This window comes from Carcharodon carcharias, chromosome 22, assembly GCF_017639515.1.
Source record: "Carcharodon carcharias isolate sCarCar2 chromosome 22, sCarCar2.pri, whole genome shotgun sequence".
Lineage (NCBI taxonomy): Eukaryota > Metazoa > Chordata > Chondrichthyes > Lamniformes > Lamnidae > Carcharodon > Carcharodon carcharias.
In genome coordinates, this window is record NC_054488.1 from 59,390,100 (window position 1) to 59,410,204 (window position 20,105).

The 20,105-nt window shown below is 44.5% G+C and overlaps 1 protein-coding gene across 1 annotated transcript in view; it reads right to left on the reverse strand.

Moving 5' to 3' along the window:
- Positions 1-19,521, reverse strand: part of LOC121293683 (sodium-coupled monocarboxylate transporter 1-like) — a 143,521-nt gene extending 124,000 nt beyond the window's left edge. The window contains exons 1-3 of the mRNA XM_041216851.1: positions 19,376-19,521; positions 19,192-19,253; positions 333-472 (exon numbers count right to left, since the gene is read on the reverse strand). Coding sequence (XP_041072785.1) covers positions 333-472; positions 19,192-19,253; positions 19,376-19,521 — 348 coding nt within the window. The remainder of the gene's footprint in view (positions 1-332; positions 473-19,191; positions 19,254-19,375) is intronic.
- Positions 19,522-20,105: the final 584 nt, after the last annotated feature.

The window sequence follows — 20,105 nt, forward strand, 5'->3', positions numbered from 1 at the left end:
ATGCACAGAAAAGTGGGGATCTAATAGAGCCAATGTCAAACAATTTTCCGTCCTGATCTGGCAAAATCATTAGTGCACATGGGGAAGCAAATGCAAAATTTAGGCCCAGGTCTAACACATAGTCAATGGCACATATTACAGGGAAACCTAAAAATAGAGGCAACAAAATTAGCATAGAAGTCGGGCAAGGGAATTTCACTGGCGATATCAGAGTCATAAAATCATCCATGCTCCAATCTTCCTTTGTACTAGTGAAAGGATGCAAGAGTTCAATAGTGAAAGCAAAATAGGGAGAAAGTGGAAAGTAGAAACAGAACTAAAAAATATCTTACCTCATAAGTACTGATAATGTTTAGTCGGTAGAAGAGCGGAATGTAGATTAGGCAAGTGGCTATCATTGTCAATAACCAGGTGAAGATAAACATTAAAAACATCATCCCATAGCTGTATACTTCAGCTGGATTTCCAATAACTGTAACAATAATTAGAAACTGAACATTAATCTTAAAAAGAATATTTTTGCACTAACTCCATTTTAGTTTTGTTATTTAATATCATTGGCATATAAATTTTGAACTTTCCTAAGCTGTTATTTTTAAGTTGTTATTTTTTCATTTCAATCTCACATGGGTACCAGCAGCAAGGCTCACATCTCATGAAAGACTAAAAAAAGGGCCAGCATTAAATGGCTCAGTGACACAAAGCAAAGGTCAACAGGTATTTTTGTGACTGGAAGGCTATTTCCAGTTGGGTTCTCTGGAATCAGAACGAGATCCCTCACTGGTTGTGGTATATATCAATGATTTGGACTTAAATGTAGGGCCCATGATTAAGAAGTTTGCAGATGCTACAAAAATTGGCAATGTAGTAGGTAATGAGGAAGAAAATTGCAGGAAGGTATCAATGGACTGGTGAGGTGGACAGATAAGTAGCAAATGGAATTCTATCCAGAGAAGTGTGAGGTAATGCATTTGGGGAGGGCAAACTAGGCAAGGGAATACATTATAAATAGTAGGATGCAGAAGAATGTACAGGAACAGAAGGACCTTGGAATGCATGTCCACAGATCCCTGAATGCAGCAGGACAGGTAGATAAAGCGGTTCAGAAGGAATACAAGATAATTTCCTTTATTAGGCAAAGTATAGAACATAAGATCAGGGAGGCTATGCTAGAACTGTATAAAACATTAATTAGGTCCTAACTAGAATGCTGCACACAGTTCTCTTTATTTCATTACATATGTGACCGCACTAAATCACAGGGGAAATTTAGGAAGATGTTGCCAGAACTGGGAAATTTTAGCTATGAGGAATGTTTGAATTACTGGGTAATTTTTCTTTGGAACAGAGGAGGCTGAGGGGAGATTTAATTCAGATATATAAAATTATGAGGGCCCTAGGTGAGTGAATAGGGCAAGCCTATTTCCTTTAGCAAAGAGGTCAATACCAGGGCATAGATTTAAAATAAATTGTTAGGAGGGTTAGAGAGGAGTTAAGAGAAATTTTTCAATTAAGGGTGGTGGGGGTCTGGATCCCACTGCCTGAAAAGTTGGTAGAGGCAGAAAACTTCATCACATTTATTAAATACTTGGACATACACTTGAAATGCCATAACCTACAAGGCTCGACCTGGAATTAGGAAATGGGGCTAGGTTGGTATTTCGGCCGGCACAGACATGATAAGCCAAATGGCCTTCTTCTATGTAGTAAATTTCTATGATTTTGTGATCTACTGGCAGTGTGGATGGGAACAATGGCATAGTGGTAATGTCACTGGACTAGTAATCCAGATCTAATGCTCTTGGGACAAGGGCTCAAATCTCACCAAATTTAAATTTGATTAATAAAACTGGAATATAATGCTAGTCTCAGTAATAATGACCATGACAACTATCATCAATTGTTGTGGAAGTCCATCTGGTTTACTAATACTCTTTAGGGAAGGAAATCTGCCATCCTTAACTCGTCTGGCCTACTTGTGACTCCAGACCCACAGCAATCTGGTTGGCTCTTAACTGCCCTCTGAAATGGCCGAGCAAGTCACTCAGTTAGGGATTGGCAACAAATGCTAGCCTTTTCAGCACATCCACATCCCATGAAAGGATGAACGAAAAGGCACGATTTGAAAGTAGCAATCCTGCCACCTCTGGAATGCAATGTAATTTTCGATAGGAGGACAGGAGGGGAATATCTGGAATCCACTATACCTCCAATTAAGTGCCAATTAAGTTTGTTGCTGAGCCGATTAGAAGGGCTTAGTGGGCCAGTTTCAGATTTTCAATTGGCAGGCATAGATAAAGGCATTGTTTGGGGCATGTCAGGGTGCACTTGGCATGCACAGCATGGAGACATCAGGGCCGATGGAGGCACTGGTCAATTAATTTATTAAGATTGACAGAGTTGCCATTGGTGGTTCTGAGAGATTGTTACTTCTCACCAATGAGAGGTTGGAGTCCTGAGAGGGGCACAGATTACTAGCATCACCTGGGTGTCAGTGGCTGGTAGAAAAATCTCTGCTGAACATAGTGCCAATTGAGGGAGTGTAGATGAGAACAAGGTACTCTGACATAGGGCAGAGTAATAATGAGGACCCTCAGCAGAGGCATCGTCCTGCTCAGGGGAATATCAGAGGACCACACAGGGGGCCTGCAAGGAGAAGAAGGTAGTACCTAAGACATTAGGTGTAGCATCTACGAGTCAGCTACATACGAATGACAGAGCACTAGCACTGTAGGAGGCTGTGTCTTTTCAAATAACTGGGTCTGTCTCAATGTCCAAGACCAATGGGAATCACCTACCCACAGCCGTCAAGGTGAAAATCACCCTGAAGTTTTATGCATCGGACTTGTTCCAGGAATCAGTCGTGGACCTGGTGGATTCTCACGGTCAGTGTCTATCATTCCATCAGACAGGTCATGGTTACCCAATTGTAGAGTGTGGAGAAATATATCCATTTTGAGACATACCAGCCAGCGGAGGCACAGAGGGCTTAACAGCTTTGCCATCATCGATGGAATTCTCCAGGTTCAGGGGGGTTATTAATTGTACCCACCTAGTCATCAAGACACCAACAGGCCAGCCAGTCAGATTCCTCAACAGAAATGGCTTCACTCATTAATGTTCAGCTTGTGTGCTACTACAAAAAGCAGGTGCTTGGCCTAAATGGACAAGTGGTTATGGTACTGGGTTTGTGACCCCAAGATCAAGAGTTCAAATCTCACAATGGCAAACTATGAAACAATATAATTTCATCTGAAAACAGATGGAAACATGTTTGTACTCAAAAGAGTTACAAAAAGCACACCTTGCAGGTGTGTGCCTGGTTCCCAGGTAGTTGTGAGAGTCCCTGTATTCAGGCCAATATCCTGATTCCATTGGTGGCTACTAGGGGATAAAGGTTATCCTGTGAGGAGATGGGTCCTGACACCTGTCTAGCACCCAGACATTGAAGTGGAAAAGCACTATAACCAAAGTCATCTACTTACATGAACCTGCACCAAGCAGATCATTAGTATCTTGAAAATGTGCTTCCATTGCCTTAACCAGTCAGATAGTGCCCTCTAGTTTGTTGTCTGCTGTTCACTGAACAACATGACTAGATAAAGAGGCCTGGAACTGGTTGAGAAAGGAATAATACATCACTCTTTCTTGCAGAAATACAGGGGTTAGAGGGATAGGATCCCGGGGCATATGCATTGGAGGGAGGCCAGCAACTCCATGCCAGGGCTTGTTCCAGGAATCAGTCGTGGACCTGGTGGATTCTCACAGTCAGTGTCTATCATTCCATCAGGCAGGTCATGGTTACCCAATTGTAGAAGGTGGAGAAATATATCCATTTTGAGACATACCAGCCAGCGGAGGCACAGAGGGCTTAACAGCTTTGCCATCATCGATGGAATTCTCCAGGTTCAGGGGGGTTATTGATTGTACCCACCTAGTCATCAAGACACCAACAGGCCAGCCAGTCAGATTCCTCAACAGAAATGGCTTCACTCATTAATGTTCAGCTTGTGTGCTACTACAAAAAGCAGGTGCTTGGCCTAAATAGCCAAGTGGTTATGGTACTGGGTTTGTAACCCCAAGATCAAGAGTTCAAATCTCACAATGGCGAACTATGAAACAATATAACTTCATCTGAAACAGATGGAAACGGGTTTGTACTTGAAAGAAAGAGTTACATCTTCGCCCCTCCGTCCTTTTCAGTGGTTGGCGGAGAGGAGGGCTGTGGCCGCAGGGGTGACCAGGATCGGGGACGTGCTGGGTGGCGGAGGACTGGGCTGGATGCTCCCGCAGGAGTTGGCGCGACGCGAGTCTGTGAGTGTCCAGGTCACAGCCGATGCCATCCAAGACCTGAGAACGGTTGTGCTCGGACCCGACGTTATTTTGGGTCTTGAGGTGGCCCAGGTGCATGGTGGTCTTCCGTCTGAGCGTTCCCCTGTTCGGACAGAATTCCACATTGGCCCCAAACTCCGAACCCTCCCTCGGGTGCTGGTGCCCCGCAACATGAGCCGCCTCGGGGACATGCCCTCTGTACCTTTTGGCACGGCAAAGAGGGGCTTTTTGTACGGACTGCTGCTGCACACCTTCCATTTTCTCGCCCTTGTCCGCCGCCCGGACACGCCCTGATGTGCCTTGTTGCCGTCCGGCGGCGGAGGCCCCCGATGGGAGGCCCTCTACGGAGGTGTCCTCCCCCTTTCTATCGGGGACCTGGGTTGGAGGGTGTTGCATGCAGCAGTCCCTTATAATAAGAGGATGCATAGGTTCACGGACTCTCAGGACACGTGCCCTTTTTGCAGTCTTGTGGAGTCCGTGGACCATGTATACATAGGGTGCACTCCCTTTTTAGTTATTTGAAAAACCTTTTATTGATGTTTTGTTTGCACTTCAGCCCCACGCTCCTGATCTATGGGCACCCGGTGCGGAAGGGGGTCGGGAAGGAGGAGGACCTCCTCGTGAACCTGCTCCTGGGCCTGGCCAAGTTAGCCATTAACAGGTCCAGGCAGCGGGCGATCGACGGGGGAGTCCCGCCCGATTGTTTGTCCCTCTTCCGTGGCTACGTTCGCTGCCGGATGTCCCTGGAGAAGGAGCACGTGGTGTCTGCTGGCACTCTCGAAGCCTTCTGTGCTCGGTGGGCACCGTGGGGACTGGGGTGTTTTGTTGACCCCTTTAATCACATTTTGATTTAAAGTTTGTAAGTTTCCTTTAAACTTTGTTCTTGGTTTTACAGCTGACCTGAATTAGGGGCTGTGCCTGATTTATCCCAATTTTGTTGATTTGGTTTTCATTTAAAAGATTATCAAGAGTTCAGATCTCACAATGGCAAACTATGAAACAATGTAACTTCATCTGAATAGGAACAGATGGAAACGTGTTTGTACTCGAAAGAATTACAAAAAGCAGGTTGATCTAGCAACCCTTCATCCGAGTGATTCCCAGGCCTATGTCAGATGACTCCCATCCTGAACTTGAGCCACTGGGACAGACTTAGATAACCCCATTGCTACCCACAGATGTACAGTAAGGGGTCTACACTACCCCCATCAACCCACATCACAGAGGGGCACAGACAACAAGAACATGGCCCTGTATCAGGGGTAGCATCAATTGCAAAGCCTTGCAGCAGGGTTGGCTGCTGAGTTGAAGGAGCCAACAAGTCAAAGGATAACAAATGTACCACAAGGGGTCGCCCTCTCATCAGCCTCTTCAACCACCTCACCTCAGCTGTTTCATGGCGATCTTGAACACTGAACAAGACCATTGGCTGAGACATAGCTTGCATCCACTCCTCACATTTCTGTCATCAGTGACACTGAGCATTCCATGCAACAGAGTCTCACTTTGTATGTCACTAACTCAGAATGGTGCCACATATAGATCTGCAAAAGGGAGGCAACTCTCTCTCGAGGAAGGAGCTCATGTGCTTCAACCCCTGTGACATGACAGGCACATGCACTGCATTGCCCATGACTCCACAAAGCCTCATGGATCACCAACAATTGAGAACTCATCTGCCTCTCATACTCTGGAAAGACCTCTCTGTGAGACCTAAGGATTAGCATGTTTTACTCTGAAAAGCATGATCTCCATTCTCCAAGGGGAACTGCCTACAGCTGACTCTGCCTCACTCTCCTCTTCCTGCCCAGTGGTGATGGTGACCCCACAGTGGTTCCCAAGCCAGGAGAAAGTGTGTCAGCCTATTTTTAGGGCACCCTTTTGAGCCCACTCATCATTTGGAGTGAACAAAGGGTATCCTGAAGAGGACTGCTCAATCACAGATGCAGCCACCCATAGACACCTCTGATCCAGTGCTGGTGACCAATAACCTTCATGTGTCTGTCACCTATGTGCAGATTCTTGACTGGAGAGTCCCAGGTTCACAGGCCAATTCTCCATCGCCACAGGGCTTGGCAAATGGACCCTGGTAAGAAGCCTGCGTGTGACCTTGGGGTGCAGTCATTGTCCACATGATCTTAATAGTCCAATTTTGGTGACATGTCGAACTACCTTGCCACTGCAGCCTTCTTTTGGCTTTACAGATAGTGAAGTGCACAGTCTTCCTTTGACTGTTCTGCCATTGAGAACTTTTTGGATTGCACTTTGTCTGGTACTTCCACCTGATCTTGCTGCCATGAGTGACTCCATCAGGAGCAAGGAGCACCTGACGGCATCACCTAAGAGATCATCGGAGCACACAAGCCTCTCTAGCACGTCATGGTGGCTACCCATGGAAGCCCAATGCAAGTATATCCCTCCTTAAATAAAGGAGACCAAAACTGTATACAATACTATGGGTTTGATCTCGCCAATACCAATTATAACAAGACTTCCCTGATTTTACATGCACCTTCATTACAATAAAAAGCCACCACTTCATTTGCCTTCCTACTTATTTGCTGTACCTGCATGCAAACTTGTGTGATTCATGTATGAGACCAAACAGGTCCCTTTGTACCACAGTATTCTGTAGTCTTTCTCAATTTAAATAATATTCTGATTTTCTATTATTTCAACCAAAGTGGATAACCTTATATTTTACCACATTATACTCTACCTGTCAAATTTTTGCCCACTCACTTATCCTAACTATATTCCTTTGCATGCTCTTTGTGTCCTCCTCAGAACTTGCTTTCCCACCTATCTTTGTATTAACAGTGAATTTGGCTACAATACACTCAAGTGATTAATATTGATTGTAAATAGTTGAGGCTCCAGCACTGATCCCTGTGGCACATCACTGATGACAGTTTGCCAACCTGAAAATGACCCACTGATCCAGACTCCCTCTATCCATGATATTATCTCCTGGATTCACCTTTGGCTCAGAGTAAAGTCCTGTGTATTGTGCTCCAAAGGTTTGGAAGTCCAAGAAACTTCATCAGAATCCTGCAACTGCTTCATGATGATATGACTGCAGCTGTCCTGAGTGGAAGATCTGAAACAGATGCCTTCAAAAACCGGACTAGGATCAAGCAAGACTATGTGATAGCGCCCATTTTATTTGCAATCTACTTGCCAGTGGCTATTCACCTTATCAAAGATCAGCTGCCCTCTAGTGTCAATATTAAATGCTGCCTAGATGGAAAATTCATTAACCTTAGTCACCTCTGTGCTAAAACTAAACTAACCACCATAGAAATACATGAGTTAGTTTGCAGATGACTGCAATGTCATTGTCCACTCTGCACCAGATATGCAAGCCACTCTCAATCTCTTCCAATTCGGCATACAAGAGACTAGGGGCGGGATTTTCTGGCCCTGCCTGCTGCCAGGACCGTCCAGTCCCGCTGAAGGTCAATGGGCTTCTGACTAGGTCACTGAATCTCCCGTGGCAGCTACTGCCACAACGGTGCCAGAAAATCCAAGCCAAGGTCCTCCTTGAATGTTGCCCAAAAAACCTGTAGGCTCAAGGCCTGCAGCCACTGATTTTTTGCTTTCTTATTTCTGCTTTACTCTTGATTTTAAGCCTATAAAGATTATTTAAAGTTATTTTGTATTAAATCTTATGCTGATCTTAACCCAGCTATGATTATTAATTAATCAAAGAACAATCGGTAATAATAATCAGTAGTGACCGGTTTTCCCAGAATTGTTTCTTCATACTGTCCATGCACAGGCCGTTATTTAGACTAGATCTTGGTTTTCCATTTCTCAAGCTAGAATACCAAAATAAGTTGTCTTTTGTTTATCCTTTATCTTACTGCATTCAGTGACCCTTGGGCAATGAGTAACCGTATGGTGGTCACCTAGTACAATCATCAGAGGATGAAGTTTGATTGATGGATATACACTTGAAAGGTGGGAAGACACCATCAAAAGATGTATAAGCAAATTGTATATTGTGAAGTCTGTATGGACTTGGAGTGCCTGTGAAAAGAACTGATAAAAACTGAGATTCGTTTTGGGAAAGGACTGACCTCATGTGGTCAGTGTCAGTGTGGGAGATGGATGAGGCATCCAGTATCCCAGTTAGGTGCCTGTCCATCAGTGGCAAGCAGGGAGGTCCAGAGCGACCTCACATTGGTGCATAAGCTGACTGTCATCTTTGCGGCCTCCTCTCAGGGCGCTCCAGATGATGGCAGCAGCTCCTCTGCCCCTCTGCCAGTGACTGTGGCATCTGATGAGGCTGCAGCGACTGGGGAGATGCCAGCCGTGGCACTGGCCATTCTGTCCCAGGCGAGGCCAGCTTAGGCTCCACTGGCAGAGGACAGCCGCCAAGGTCATCAAGGCCACCAAGGCAGCAGAGTCAGCAGCTGTCTCCAATGCCAGTGTCAGCAAGGGGGTAGCACCAAGACGTAGCACTCACAAATGTAAATTAAAGGCACCATGAGCACAAAAGGGGCAGGTCACAGGTGATTTTACGTTCATTTATGTTTACTTTATGTATACTGGTCTGGGGTTGAAGACCAGAAACAGTTATGTAAATATTATTGAACTGTCTGAATGAGATAAATTGTGTTTTTGCCATCATGGCCTGAGTATGCTTCACCTTTTTATTTCATTTGTGCGGGGAACGGCAGTATGTAATGCTGGATGTAGGTGGCTCTGAACTTTATTGCACTGAGTATTCTGTGTTCAAACGAAAGGTCCTTTCAGACATCCAGGATGGAGGCAGCAGTGGTTGGAGCTGATCTTTGGTAGCCTAGCTGAAGGAGCGTTGGGTCAAGGCATCCCTGGTGTCCCTGCCTCCCTGCAGGTTACCAAGGTCTGGCTACATACCTCAGCATTCTCCTCAGTGCTCATCTTCAGACTCACTACTGGATTCATCATCTGTGGCCTGTGCAGCTGCATCAAGGTCTTCTGCCTCCAGTGGGTCCCCTCTTGCCAGTGCCAGATTGTGGAGAGTGCAGCATGCAATCACTATTAGTGACACCCGCTCTGGGGGCTATTGTAGTGCTCCCCCTAGTCCAGGCATCAGAAGCACATCTTCAGGAGACCTATGGTCCTCTCTATCACTGCCCTTGTGGAGGCATGACTTGTATTGTAACATTTCTCTACCCCTGTTCTTGGGTGGTGGAGAGGCGTCATGAGCCACCTCTTCAATGGGTAGCCCTTGTCAACCAGCAGCCATCCATCCTGTCAGGCTGGAGCACTGAAGAGCCTCAGCACCTGGGGGTGTCTCAGGATGTAAGCATCATGGGTGCTGCCAGGAAACCTTGCACAGACTTGCATAATCTGCATCCTGTGGTCACACACTTATCTGCAGGTTCATGGAGTGGAATCCCTTCCTGTTGTCGTTGGCACCCGGCTGACCTGCTGTCGCCTTGATGGCCACATGTGTGCAGTCGATTGCACCCTGGACGCAGGGGAACCCAGCAATCGCTGCAAAGCCTCTGGCTCGCTCAGCCTGGCTGGCCTCGTCCGTACAGTAAAGAATAAGGGTCAGGAGCCGCTCCTATCACCAACTTGATGCAACTGTGGACAGCCGATTGGGAGACTCCACACAGATCCCCACTGATCCCTGGGAAGAGCTGGAGACATAGAAGTTGAGGGCCACTGTGGCCTTCAGAGCCACTGGCATGGGAGCATCGCAACTAATCTCAGGCCCAATCATCTGGCAAATGAAGGTCATGGTCTCCTTTGTGAGGTGGAGCCTCCTTCGGCATTGCACCTCAGACATACTGAAGTAGCTGCATCGCTGCCTGTAACCCCTGGCAGCAGGATAGCGACGTCTTCTGTGGCCCTTTCTGCCTTGGACTTCCTGCTGGCCCTATGCCCCTTGAGTCTGCGCCTCTCCTCCCACAGGTCCCTCCCCTGGAAGCTGCATTGGCCTCCACTCCCTTCTGCCTCTCTCTTGCTCCTCAGAGGAGGTGCCTCCAGCAGAGACCACAATCTCCATTACCAGGGTAACGGAAGGCTGTCTGATACCTGGAAGGGTCCACTCAGTCCAAATCCTCCGTGGGTCTTGCAAACGCCAATAAGTCCTGAAATGAAACCTGGAAATGCTAAGAATGAAGCCCAGACAGAGACCAATAAGAAGCCAACAATCTAAAAAAATCCTCACTACTTACTGGCAAGGCTGCTGACCCTTTTTATCCCACCCATGGATGAGATTTTTGAAAATGTCGGCTGGCCTCCTGCCCATTTTGCCTGTGCAACGAGCACAAAAATTGCACGGGCAAGGATAAAAAATTGCCATCAATAGGACTGTTAAGGGCCTTAAGTGGCCTCTTAATTAATGGGGCTGGCACCCATGTGCGCCCACTGACCGAAATATCACGCGAATGCACGATAACATCAGGACGCTCACCCAAAGTCATCATGTGCAATTTTATGCCTGATGAGGTCAGGCACGCGCCCACCCGCAGAACGTAAAATTCTGCCCCAGGAGTTCTTATCTTGTGTAGTAATCTTTCACATGGCACCTTATCAAATGACTTTTAAAAATCCAAATAAATTAGCATCCACTGGTTCGGTTCCCTATTATCCACTATGTTTGTTGCATCAAGATTCTAATAAATTTGTCAAACCCAATTTTGTTTTCATAAAATCATGTTGACTCTGCTTGATTGGTATAACTATTTTCTAAATATCCTGCTACTACTTCCCTCAGTGGTTTCTAGCATTTTTCCAATGACAGATGTTAGCTTAGCTGGCCTATAGTTTCTTGCTTTTTGTCTCCCTCCTTTCCTGAATAGCATCGTTATGTTTGTGGCTTTCAAAGCTGCTGGAATGCTTTCCAGAATTCAGGAAATTTTAGAAGATTACATGTCTAAAAGTGACTTGTCAGCCTGGTGAAGCTTCAGTACAGAACTACATGCATGCTAAATAGCAGAAGTGGCATGAGTTAGACAGAGTGAAGTGATCCCACTGACGATAGGTCAGATCAGAGCTCTGGAGTCCTGCCACATCCAGTCATGACAAATAGTGGTGGACAATTAAACTACTAATCAGAGGAGGAAACTTCGCAAACTCCCCTATCCTTAGTGATGGGGCAGCCCAGAAATTCAATGCAAAAGGCAAGGCTGAAGTATTTGCAACCATATTCAGACAAAAATATGGAGTGGATGAACCATCTCAGCCTCCTCCTGAGATCCCCAGCATCACAGATGCCAATCTTCAGTCAATTCAATTCACTCCAGTTGATAAAGAAATGGCTGAAAGTACTAGATACACAAAGCTATGGGTTTTGATTGTAGTATAAGGGTATCTGGCCTACCCAGGGTTAATGCAGGACTGGGAAACAGTACTGCCCAAAGTGTGATGTAAAGAGACACATGACTGGAGGCTACGGTCAGTTGTGACCTGAACAGAGACCTGTGTAGAAGCAAGCATGGAGTTAGCTCACAACTATATATACAGGGTATAGTCTAAGGCATGTGTTTTTAATAAACAATTAATGTTCAACCACACAAGACTCAGAACCTCAGAGACCTACTGAACACACAATATGATGGCAGCAAATGGAAAAACCCAGAACCTCTCAGAAGCTGGAGCAGAAATTCAAATGCTGGAAAACTAAAGCAATAGCTTTTAAACAGGTCAGAATGCTATCTAAAGTGAAGACACAGAGGGAGATCACCTGAAAGAAACTCCATTTCAGAATTGGAAGCAGAAAGGCAAAAAAAAACTCTACTGTGCAGCGGAGGACTCCACAAGATCTCATGGAAGTCCATTGTGAATACCCACATAGTGCAGAATCAAAGGACCTAGCAGGGGTCAGCAAAAAAAATTCAGTTCTAAGTCAGGACTAGTTTAAAAAGCTTCAGTGTTGTGCAAAATACAGAACAGCCAGTTTCTGAAAGCACTGCAGCCAACCCACATTCAGAATCAGCACCATTCTACATGGTGACCAAGCTCTTTGTAAGCAAAAAAAAGCTGAAGATTTAAAAATCTCAGCCAAAGTCATGAATCAATTGTAAAACGCCCAAAAATCCTCATATCACAGGAAAGGCTCCAAATCGTTAATTTAACAAATCACTGCAAAAGAAAAAACCCAAAGAAGTTGAGTCTGCCATTGCCACGGGAGCCCACCAAAACACAAGTGCAGGAAGACTCTTGGAAAAATGGTTACTGCAGCACCCATCTTTAAAACCTGCACATTTAAAGCTGTACTCATCTGAACTTTAAAGCAACCATGGACAACAAATCAATATTACTAGAATAATTTGGACTGATCCAAGGGCCAGACCAAACACAAAATAATAGACTTTGGTGGAAAAGATTCTTAAGATACATGATTGCTTCAGAATTAGATAAAAAGACAGAAGCCAAACAAGTAAATACACTACTCAATTCAGTAGGTCCAATAGCCAATGATACTATTGCAAGTCAAGGAATAAACAAATCCTGATGTAAATTTGACAAAGTTCTAAAATCATTCAATATATAATCTAAGAAGCAACAAAAAACTTCAGAATGAAATTCAACAACTGCATCCAACAGGAGAATTGGTTGACTTTTATAAATAAATTATACAGATTGGCTGAGGGCTGTGATTATGGTGACCTTAAGTCAGAACTCATAAGGGACAGAATTGTCAAGTGGCTGACGATGCCCTTTCAGATATACTACAAGCCAAGGAAGATCTGACTGTAGAAATGGCCATCTGACAGTTTGAAATCCACCAATAGCATTGATCCATTTTGTGGCGCAAGCAAGCAATGATACAAAGCAACCACAACTGTCCAGCCAGTGGAACAACAAAGGGACAGAGAGACTCCATCCAAGGAAGGCAATAGCCAACACCACAAGAGGGTGGGTGACCATATCAGCACTGTGGAGCCAAATAACTTCACAGGCAAGGGCAGTGTTCAGCCATCTCAGTGCAGTGTTTTAACTGCAATTGCCTGGGACACTTCAGAAACCTATGCAAAGCTGAGACAGCCAGATGGAGGATCCCAAGGCAATCCAAGATATGGAGGTACCACACCAGGAAGAAACCCAACCATGCTTCTTCGGGTAAGGTCAAAGGTCCTGGATTCACTTTTTGGAATGTGGACATCTCAGTTAACAGTCACCTCACCAACTTCAAAGTAGACGTGGGACCCAGTGATACGGTCATTTCAGATAAGGAACCATGGCTGAGAAATCTCTGGCTACGACCAACAGACACACCACTCTAAGGGCCTGGAGGAATCTGTTCCTTGTGTGTTTCTTGAACTACAAAGGTATGGTGACAAGCAGGTATTCAAAGTAATTTATGAAATCTGAAACCAATTTTTTCCTCTGGAGCAAAAATGCCCGTGTTTCCCTTAACCTTCTTAAAACGGCAGAAGATGCCTAGACAACCTTTGTCATCAACTGCACAAAACTGTAAGTCCCTGAGAGTCCCCAAGTGGGACTTCAGCTTGAATTGTCTTCATTCTTCACAGAGCAACTTTGTCCAATTTTTTTGCAGGCAGCAGAAGTCCCTCTTTGGTCAGACTAGGCAAACTTTCTGATAATCACCATTGCACCCTGAGTGGAAGACACACAGGAAAATGATCAGCAACAGAAGAATAAGCCCCAACTCCAGGCTCAAAAACGTTCTTATCACACAACTTGTAAACATCATGGCATAGACACTGCAATCTCCAGCCAATGCACAAAGCTGCAAGACGATGCTGGAGCAAGGAACTAGTGAACATCAGCTCACCAGAGCACACCTCAGTGAGGCACAAAGACACACAGAAAAACACAGCCTTATGATAAAAGCCAAACTGCAAGGTGAGCTGATGAGGAACATCCAAACGACAGGGTGAGACAACTTCAACTCCACAAAGATCATGGTGGACCATACGGAAAAAGAAAAAAAAACAGATCCGTACCACAAATGAATGGTGTGAACACACCCTCTGATAAGAACGGGACCAGAGAGTCATTCCCAAGCAGAGGAGTTGGGGAGCTGACGAAGAGAAATTCAACTCCAAGGAGTAGAAATAACATATCAGAAGATGACAACCAAGTGCCAGAAACACAGACTACAACTCAAATCCAAATCAACAAAGATTGCCCAAATCAACAGAGCCTACCACTCCTCAGGAAGTGACGAGAATGAGATCTGGAAGAATTATCAAGACTCCAGGCCTATGAATTTGTAAGGTCAGAGACTTGAGGGGGTGAGAAGGGATAGCACGATTATAATGTAAATCCATTGGGTAAAGACGTTGGGAGTGGGGGGGTGGTGGGGGGGGGGCGTTAGTATAAGGGTATCTAGCATAACAACGATTAATGTGGGACTGGGAAACAATACTGCCCATAGTGTGATGCACAGAGACATCTGACCTGAGACTAGGGTCAGTTGTGGACTGGACAGAGAACTATGTAGAAGCAAGCATGGTGATAGTTCATAACCTGGGCTATACTATAAAATATACACACACACATACACACAGTTAAGTATTATCAATAAACAGTTAACGTTAATGTTCAACCTCAAAACCTCTTCATGAGACCTACTGGAAATACAACACCGACAACATCTCAGATGTTGTAATGAAGACTTGTGCTCCAGACCTAGCTGCACCCCTAGCCAGACTGTTCTAGTACAGCTCCAACAATATGGAAAATTCCCCAGGAGTGTCCTGTCCACAAAAAGCAGGACAAATCCAATTAACACCCAATCAATCTACTCTCAATCATCAGCAAAGTGATGAAAGGTGCCACTGACAGTGCCAACAAGTGGCACTTACTGAACAATAACCTATACACCGATGCTTAGTTGGTGTTCCACCAGGGCCACTCAGCTCCATAACCCTTACAGCCTTGATCCCAACATGGACAAAAGAGTTGAATTCTAAAGGTGTGGTACACAAAGGAAGATGGTTGTGGTTGTTGAAGGCCAATCAACTCAACCTCAGGACATTCCTGCAGGAGTTCCTTGGAGCAGTGTACTAGGCCCACTCATGATCAGCAGCTTCATCAATGATCTTCACTCCGTCATAAGGTCAGAAATGGAGATGCTCACTGATGATTGTTCAGTGCCATTTGAAACTCCTCAGATTTTGAAGCAGTGGTGCCCACATGCAGCAACTCCTGGATAACATTCAGAATTGGGCTGATAAGTGGCAAATAACATTTACATCCACAAGTGCCAGACAAAGACCATCTCCAACAAGAGAGAATCTAATCATCCCTACTTGACATTCAACAGCATTGCCATCACCGAATTCCCCACCCATCAACATCCTGGAGTTACCATTGACCAGAAACCGAACTGGACCAGCCATATAAATACTGTGGCTACAAGAACAGATCAAAGGCTGGAACTCTGCGGTGAGTAAATCTGCTCCTGACTCCCAAAGCGTGTCCACTATTTACAAGGCACAAGTCAGGAGTGTAAAGAATACTTTCCACTTGCCTGGATGATTGCAGCTCCAACAACACTTAAGCTCAGCACCATCCAGGATAAAGCAGCCCACTTGATCGGCACCCATCCACTACCTTAAATATCTACTCCTCCATCACCAACACGTATTGGCAAAATAAACACTGATTTGAGCTGTGGTTGTTGAGAGATGAGGTGCTTGCTTGTAATCTGTAATTGTGTCAATATATCCATGTAAAAAAGTGTGCAGAGAATGGCTCCAATTATATCCTTCAAAAACTGGCTTTCTGGACTATAGGCAACCATCCTTTGCTGCCATGTTAAAGGTAAAAGTTGGAAGAAAGGAAAGAGGAAAAAAATCAGACAGAAAACAGTTATCCTGGTAGCCATTGTGTAAAATGATAGAAAGCAAGTGTAAATTGTCAAGGTATGATTAGACTCCGAAGTTCTCAGAGTCTGAACCATATGACCAGTGGAAGAATAAAGTGGATATGTGGACACGGGTTATGTCCCTACCAAAGAGGAAAAAGGGTATGGCATTGGCATTGTTATTTCCTACAAGTAAAATCAGAAGTAAAGCATTTTGTGTGGTTGCCCATCAGTTTGACAGTGAGAAAGGTGTGGTCCTTCTATTAAAGCTCTTCATGAAATATACAAGGAAGATGTTCTGTTAAATGAGGTATGGTTGGACTTTGATAAATTTCAGAAAATTAATGGTCATTCATGGAAGAATATATCATGGGCTTTAACAAATTGTATGAAAGATTGACAAAATTCTATTTGGGGATCTCTGGATCAGTACCAGTGTTTAAATTACTGGATTGTATTAACGGTCTCACATGGACAGGTTAATGGTTCTAACTCGTGTTCAGCTCTCAGAGGGATCTGTTGGATCAGATTCCTGCTGCTTTGAAAAAGTTCCTGTGGAAACAAGTCATTTCCTTCAGCCTTCATGGAACAAATGGGACATTTGGAGGTGGCACAAAGAATACAGGACTCAACAATTGGCAGATTTCGAAATGGTCCAGATATTGGAAGAAGGCATCAATACAATGGAAGGATTAAAGACAGGCAGAATGAAGATGAAAGCACCTTTAGTGGATCAAGCTATTACATCAGAAGACAGAATTGGAACAGCAATAATAGGTGAATAAATCCCAGAATGGCCAAGGAGCTGTAATTGTGTGCCTTAGGTATGCCTCGAAGCATCATTATGTGGTGAACTCCCAAGGCAGAGAAGCAGGGTCCACAAAATGACACATGATTAAGAGATTTCTGAGAAAAGGAATGAAAATAATTATACACCCGAATGAATTATACTGGCCACAATAAGTGTTAGTCCTGTGATCAATGTGTTGATCGTGGACTCCTTTAACTGTGCAGTGCTGGATAGTGCAAGCACGGAGTTCTTTTTTATTCCTTCAAAGGATGTGGGCTTTGCTGGCTGGGCCAGCATTTATTGCCCATCCCTAGTTGCCCTTGAGAAGGGAGTAGTGAACTGCCTTCTTGAACTGCTGCAATCCATGTGGTGTAGGTACACCCACGGTGCTGTTAGGAAGGGAGTACCTGAATTTTGACCCAGCGACGGTGAAGGAATGGCAATATATTTCCAAGTCAGGATGTTGAGTGACTTGGAGGGGAACTTCCAGGTGGTGATGGTCCCATCTATCTGCTGCCCATGTCCTTCTAAATGGTAGTGGTCATGGGTTTGGAAGGCGCTGCTGAAGCTGTCTTGGTGAATTGCTGCAGTACATCTTGTAAATGGTACATACTGCTGCTACTGTGCATCGATGGCAGAGGGAGTGAATGTGGTGCTGAGCTGTTTTGTCCTGGATGGTTTCAAGCTTCTTGAGTGCTGTGGGAGCTGCACTTATCGAGGCAAGTGGGGAGTATTCCATCACACTCCTGACTTGTGCCTTGGAGATGGTGGACAGGTTTTGGGGAGTCAGGAAGCAAGTTATTCGTCGCACGATTCCTTGCCTCTGACCTGCTCTTGTAGCCACAGTATTTATATGGCTAGTCCAGTTCAGTTTCTGGTCAATGGTAACACCCAGGACATTGATAGTTGGGGGGGTTCAGTGATGGTAATGCCATTGAATGCCAAGAGGCAATGGTTGGATTCTCTCTTGTTGGAGATGGTCATTGCCTGACACTTTTGTGGCACAAATGTTAGCGGCCACTTGTCAGCCCAAGCCTGGATATTGTCCGGATCTTGCTGCATTTGGACAGTATCTGAGGAGTCACAAATGGCGCTGAACATTGTGCAATCATCAGCGAACATCCCCACTTCTGACCTTATGATGGAAGGTAGGGTCATTGATGAAGCAGCTGAAGATGGTTGGGCCAAGGGCACTACCATGAGGAACTCCTGCAGCTGAGATGACTGACCTCCAACTACTGCAATCATTTTCCTTTGTGCTAGGTATGACTCCAACTAGCGGAGAGTTTTTTCCCCCGATTCCCATTGAATCCAGTTTTGCTGGGGCTCCTTGATGCCACACTTGGTCAAATGCTGCCTTGATATCAAGGGCAGTCACTCTCACCTCAGCTCAGGAGCTCAGCTCTTTTGTCCATGTTTGAACCAAGGCTGTAATGAGGTTAGGAGCCAAGTGGCCCCGGCGGAACCCAAACTGGGCATCAGTGAGCAGGTTATTGCTAAACAAGTGCAGCTTGATAGCACTGACAATGACCCATGGAACAGATGGGTTCATAATGGGTTCATTGTGTTTAACTTTTATAATGACAACACTGAAATCAAAAACTGGCAGAGGTCAAGGTAAGCTCATCTTGGCAATTATGCTGGGATTTTGGCTTTTGGCTCAAATATCATTGTAATTTTATGCGCAAAATCAAGTTCTGACTTTTACATTTGACTGAAACTGGAAATTGAGCAAATTCACATAGTAGCTGGTAAGTAACATTGCCTCAAAAAAGTTATTATGTATGTTTATGCTGATTTGCTTTACAAATATTAGATTGGTTAATACAAATGATGTTTCCTTTCTAATGGAAGGGAAAACTCTTGCGGCTGTGGTGCTGCTAGTTCCACAAGTATGAAAAAATCAAACAGTAATCTATTATGAAGCTTTTGTGCTTTTGAATCTAACTTTGATTCACAGTTTTGATTATTGTGCATATACATTTTCTATTTTTTCTTTCTCACAACATAGATTTAAAAGAAGATAGGCATTTATGAAGGGATTACACTTAATGACCAGAGGCATTGTTACCACTCCTTTATTCTAATTATATTTTTATACCATAATGTATTTCGCATTTACTTCATAGTGCATTTTACTATTAAGAGTACATACCTTGAGGAATATATTCTTAACATAAGTATACAGTTGACTTCAGTTTTAATGATGCATATCAATTTGCAATGCTCTGTAACTATCTTTATTTTATATACTGATTAGATCTTTCAGAGTAATAAAAACACAAACCTGTTAGAGCAGACAAGAAACTAGAAGCCAATGAAAAAGCAACTGGGTATGCAGAAATCTGTCTGATGAAAAAGCAAAACAATTCTTTTAATGACATGAACCCAGCATTTTAATTATTCTTTTTACAAAGGAAGCTAGGTTCGAAAAGTTTATTTGTTCTTATAAATGTCCAAATTCTACTTACCGGTTTCCTACCAGGAACTCTTCTGTTGTTTCTTGGCTAGTCCTACCACTTTTAAAAGCATAAAAAAATCCAATTGCAGCAGAAACAAACAGCACAAAAGCAAAAACAACATAATCCCAGACTTGAAAGACATGATTCTCTGTCATGGCTGCTCCTTTTGTAAAGGTAAAAGCTCAAAAGAACAAACTAAGTCTAATAACTCTGCTGATAATCTGATAAGGCGGCCAAAGGTCTATGCATCAAAAATTTCCAGTTCCCTGGCCCCAACCGCTTCCTCTTCACCATGGATGTCCAATCCCTCTACATTTCCATCCCCCACCAGGATGGTCTGAGGGCCCTTAGCTTCTTCCTCGAACAGAGGCCCGAACAATCGCCATCCACCACTACTCTCCTCCGTCTGGCTGAACTTGTTCTCACACTGAACAATTTCTCCTTCAACTCCTCTCACTGCCTCCAAATAAAAGGTGTGGCTATGGGTACTGCATGGGCCCCAGCTCTGCCTGTCTCTTTATGGGGTATGTGGAACATTCCTTGTTCCAGTCCTACTTCCACAACTCTTTCTCCAGTACATCGATGATTACTTCAGTGCTGCTTCATGCTCTCGTCAGGACTTGGAAAAATGTATTAATTTTGCTTCCAATCTCCACCTCTCCATCATTTTCACGTGGTCCATCTCTGACACTTCCCTTCCCTTCCTTGACCTCTCTGTCTCAATCTCTGGTGATAGACT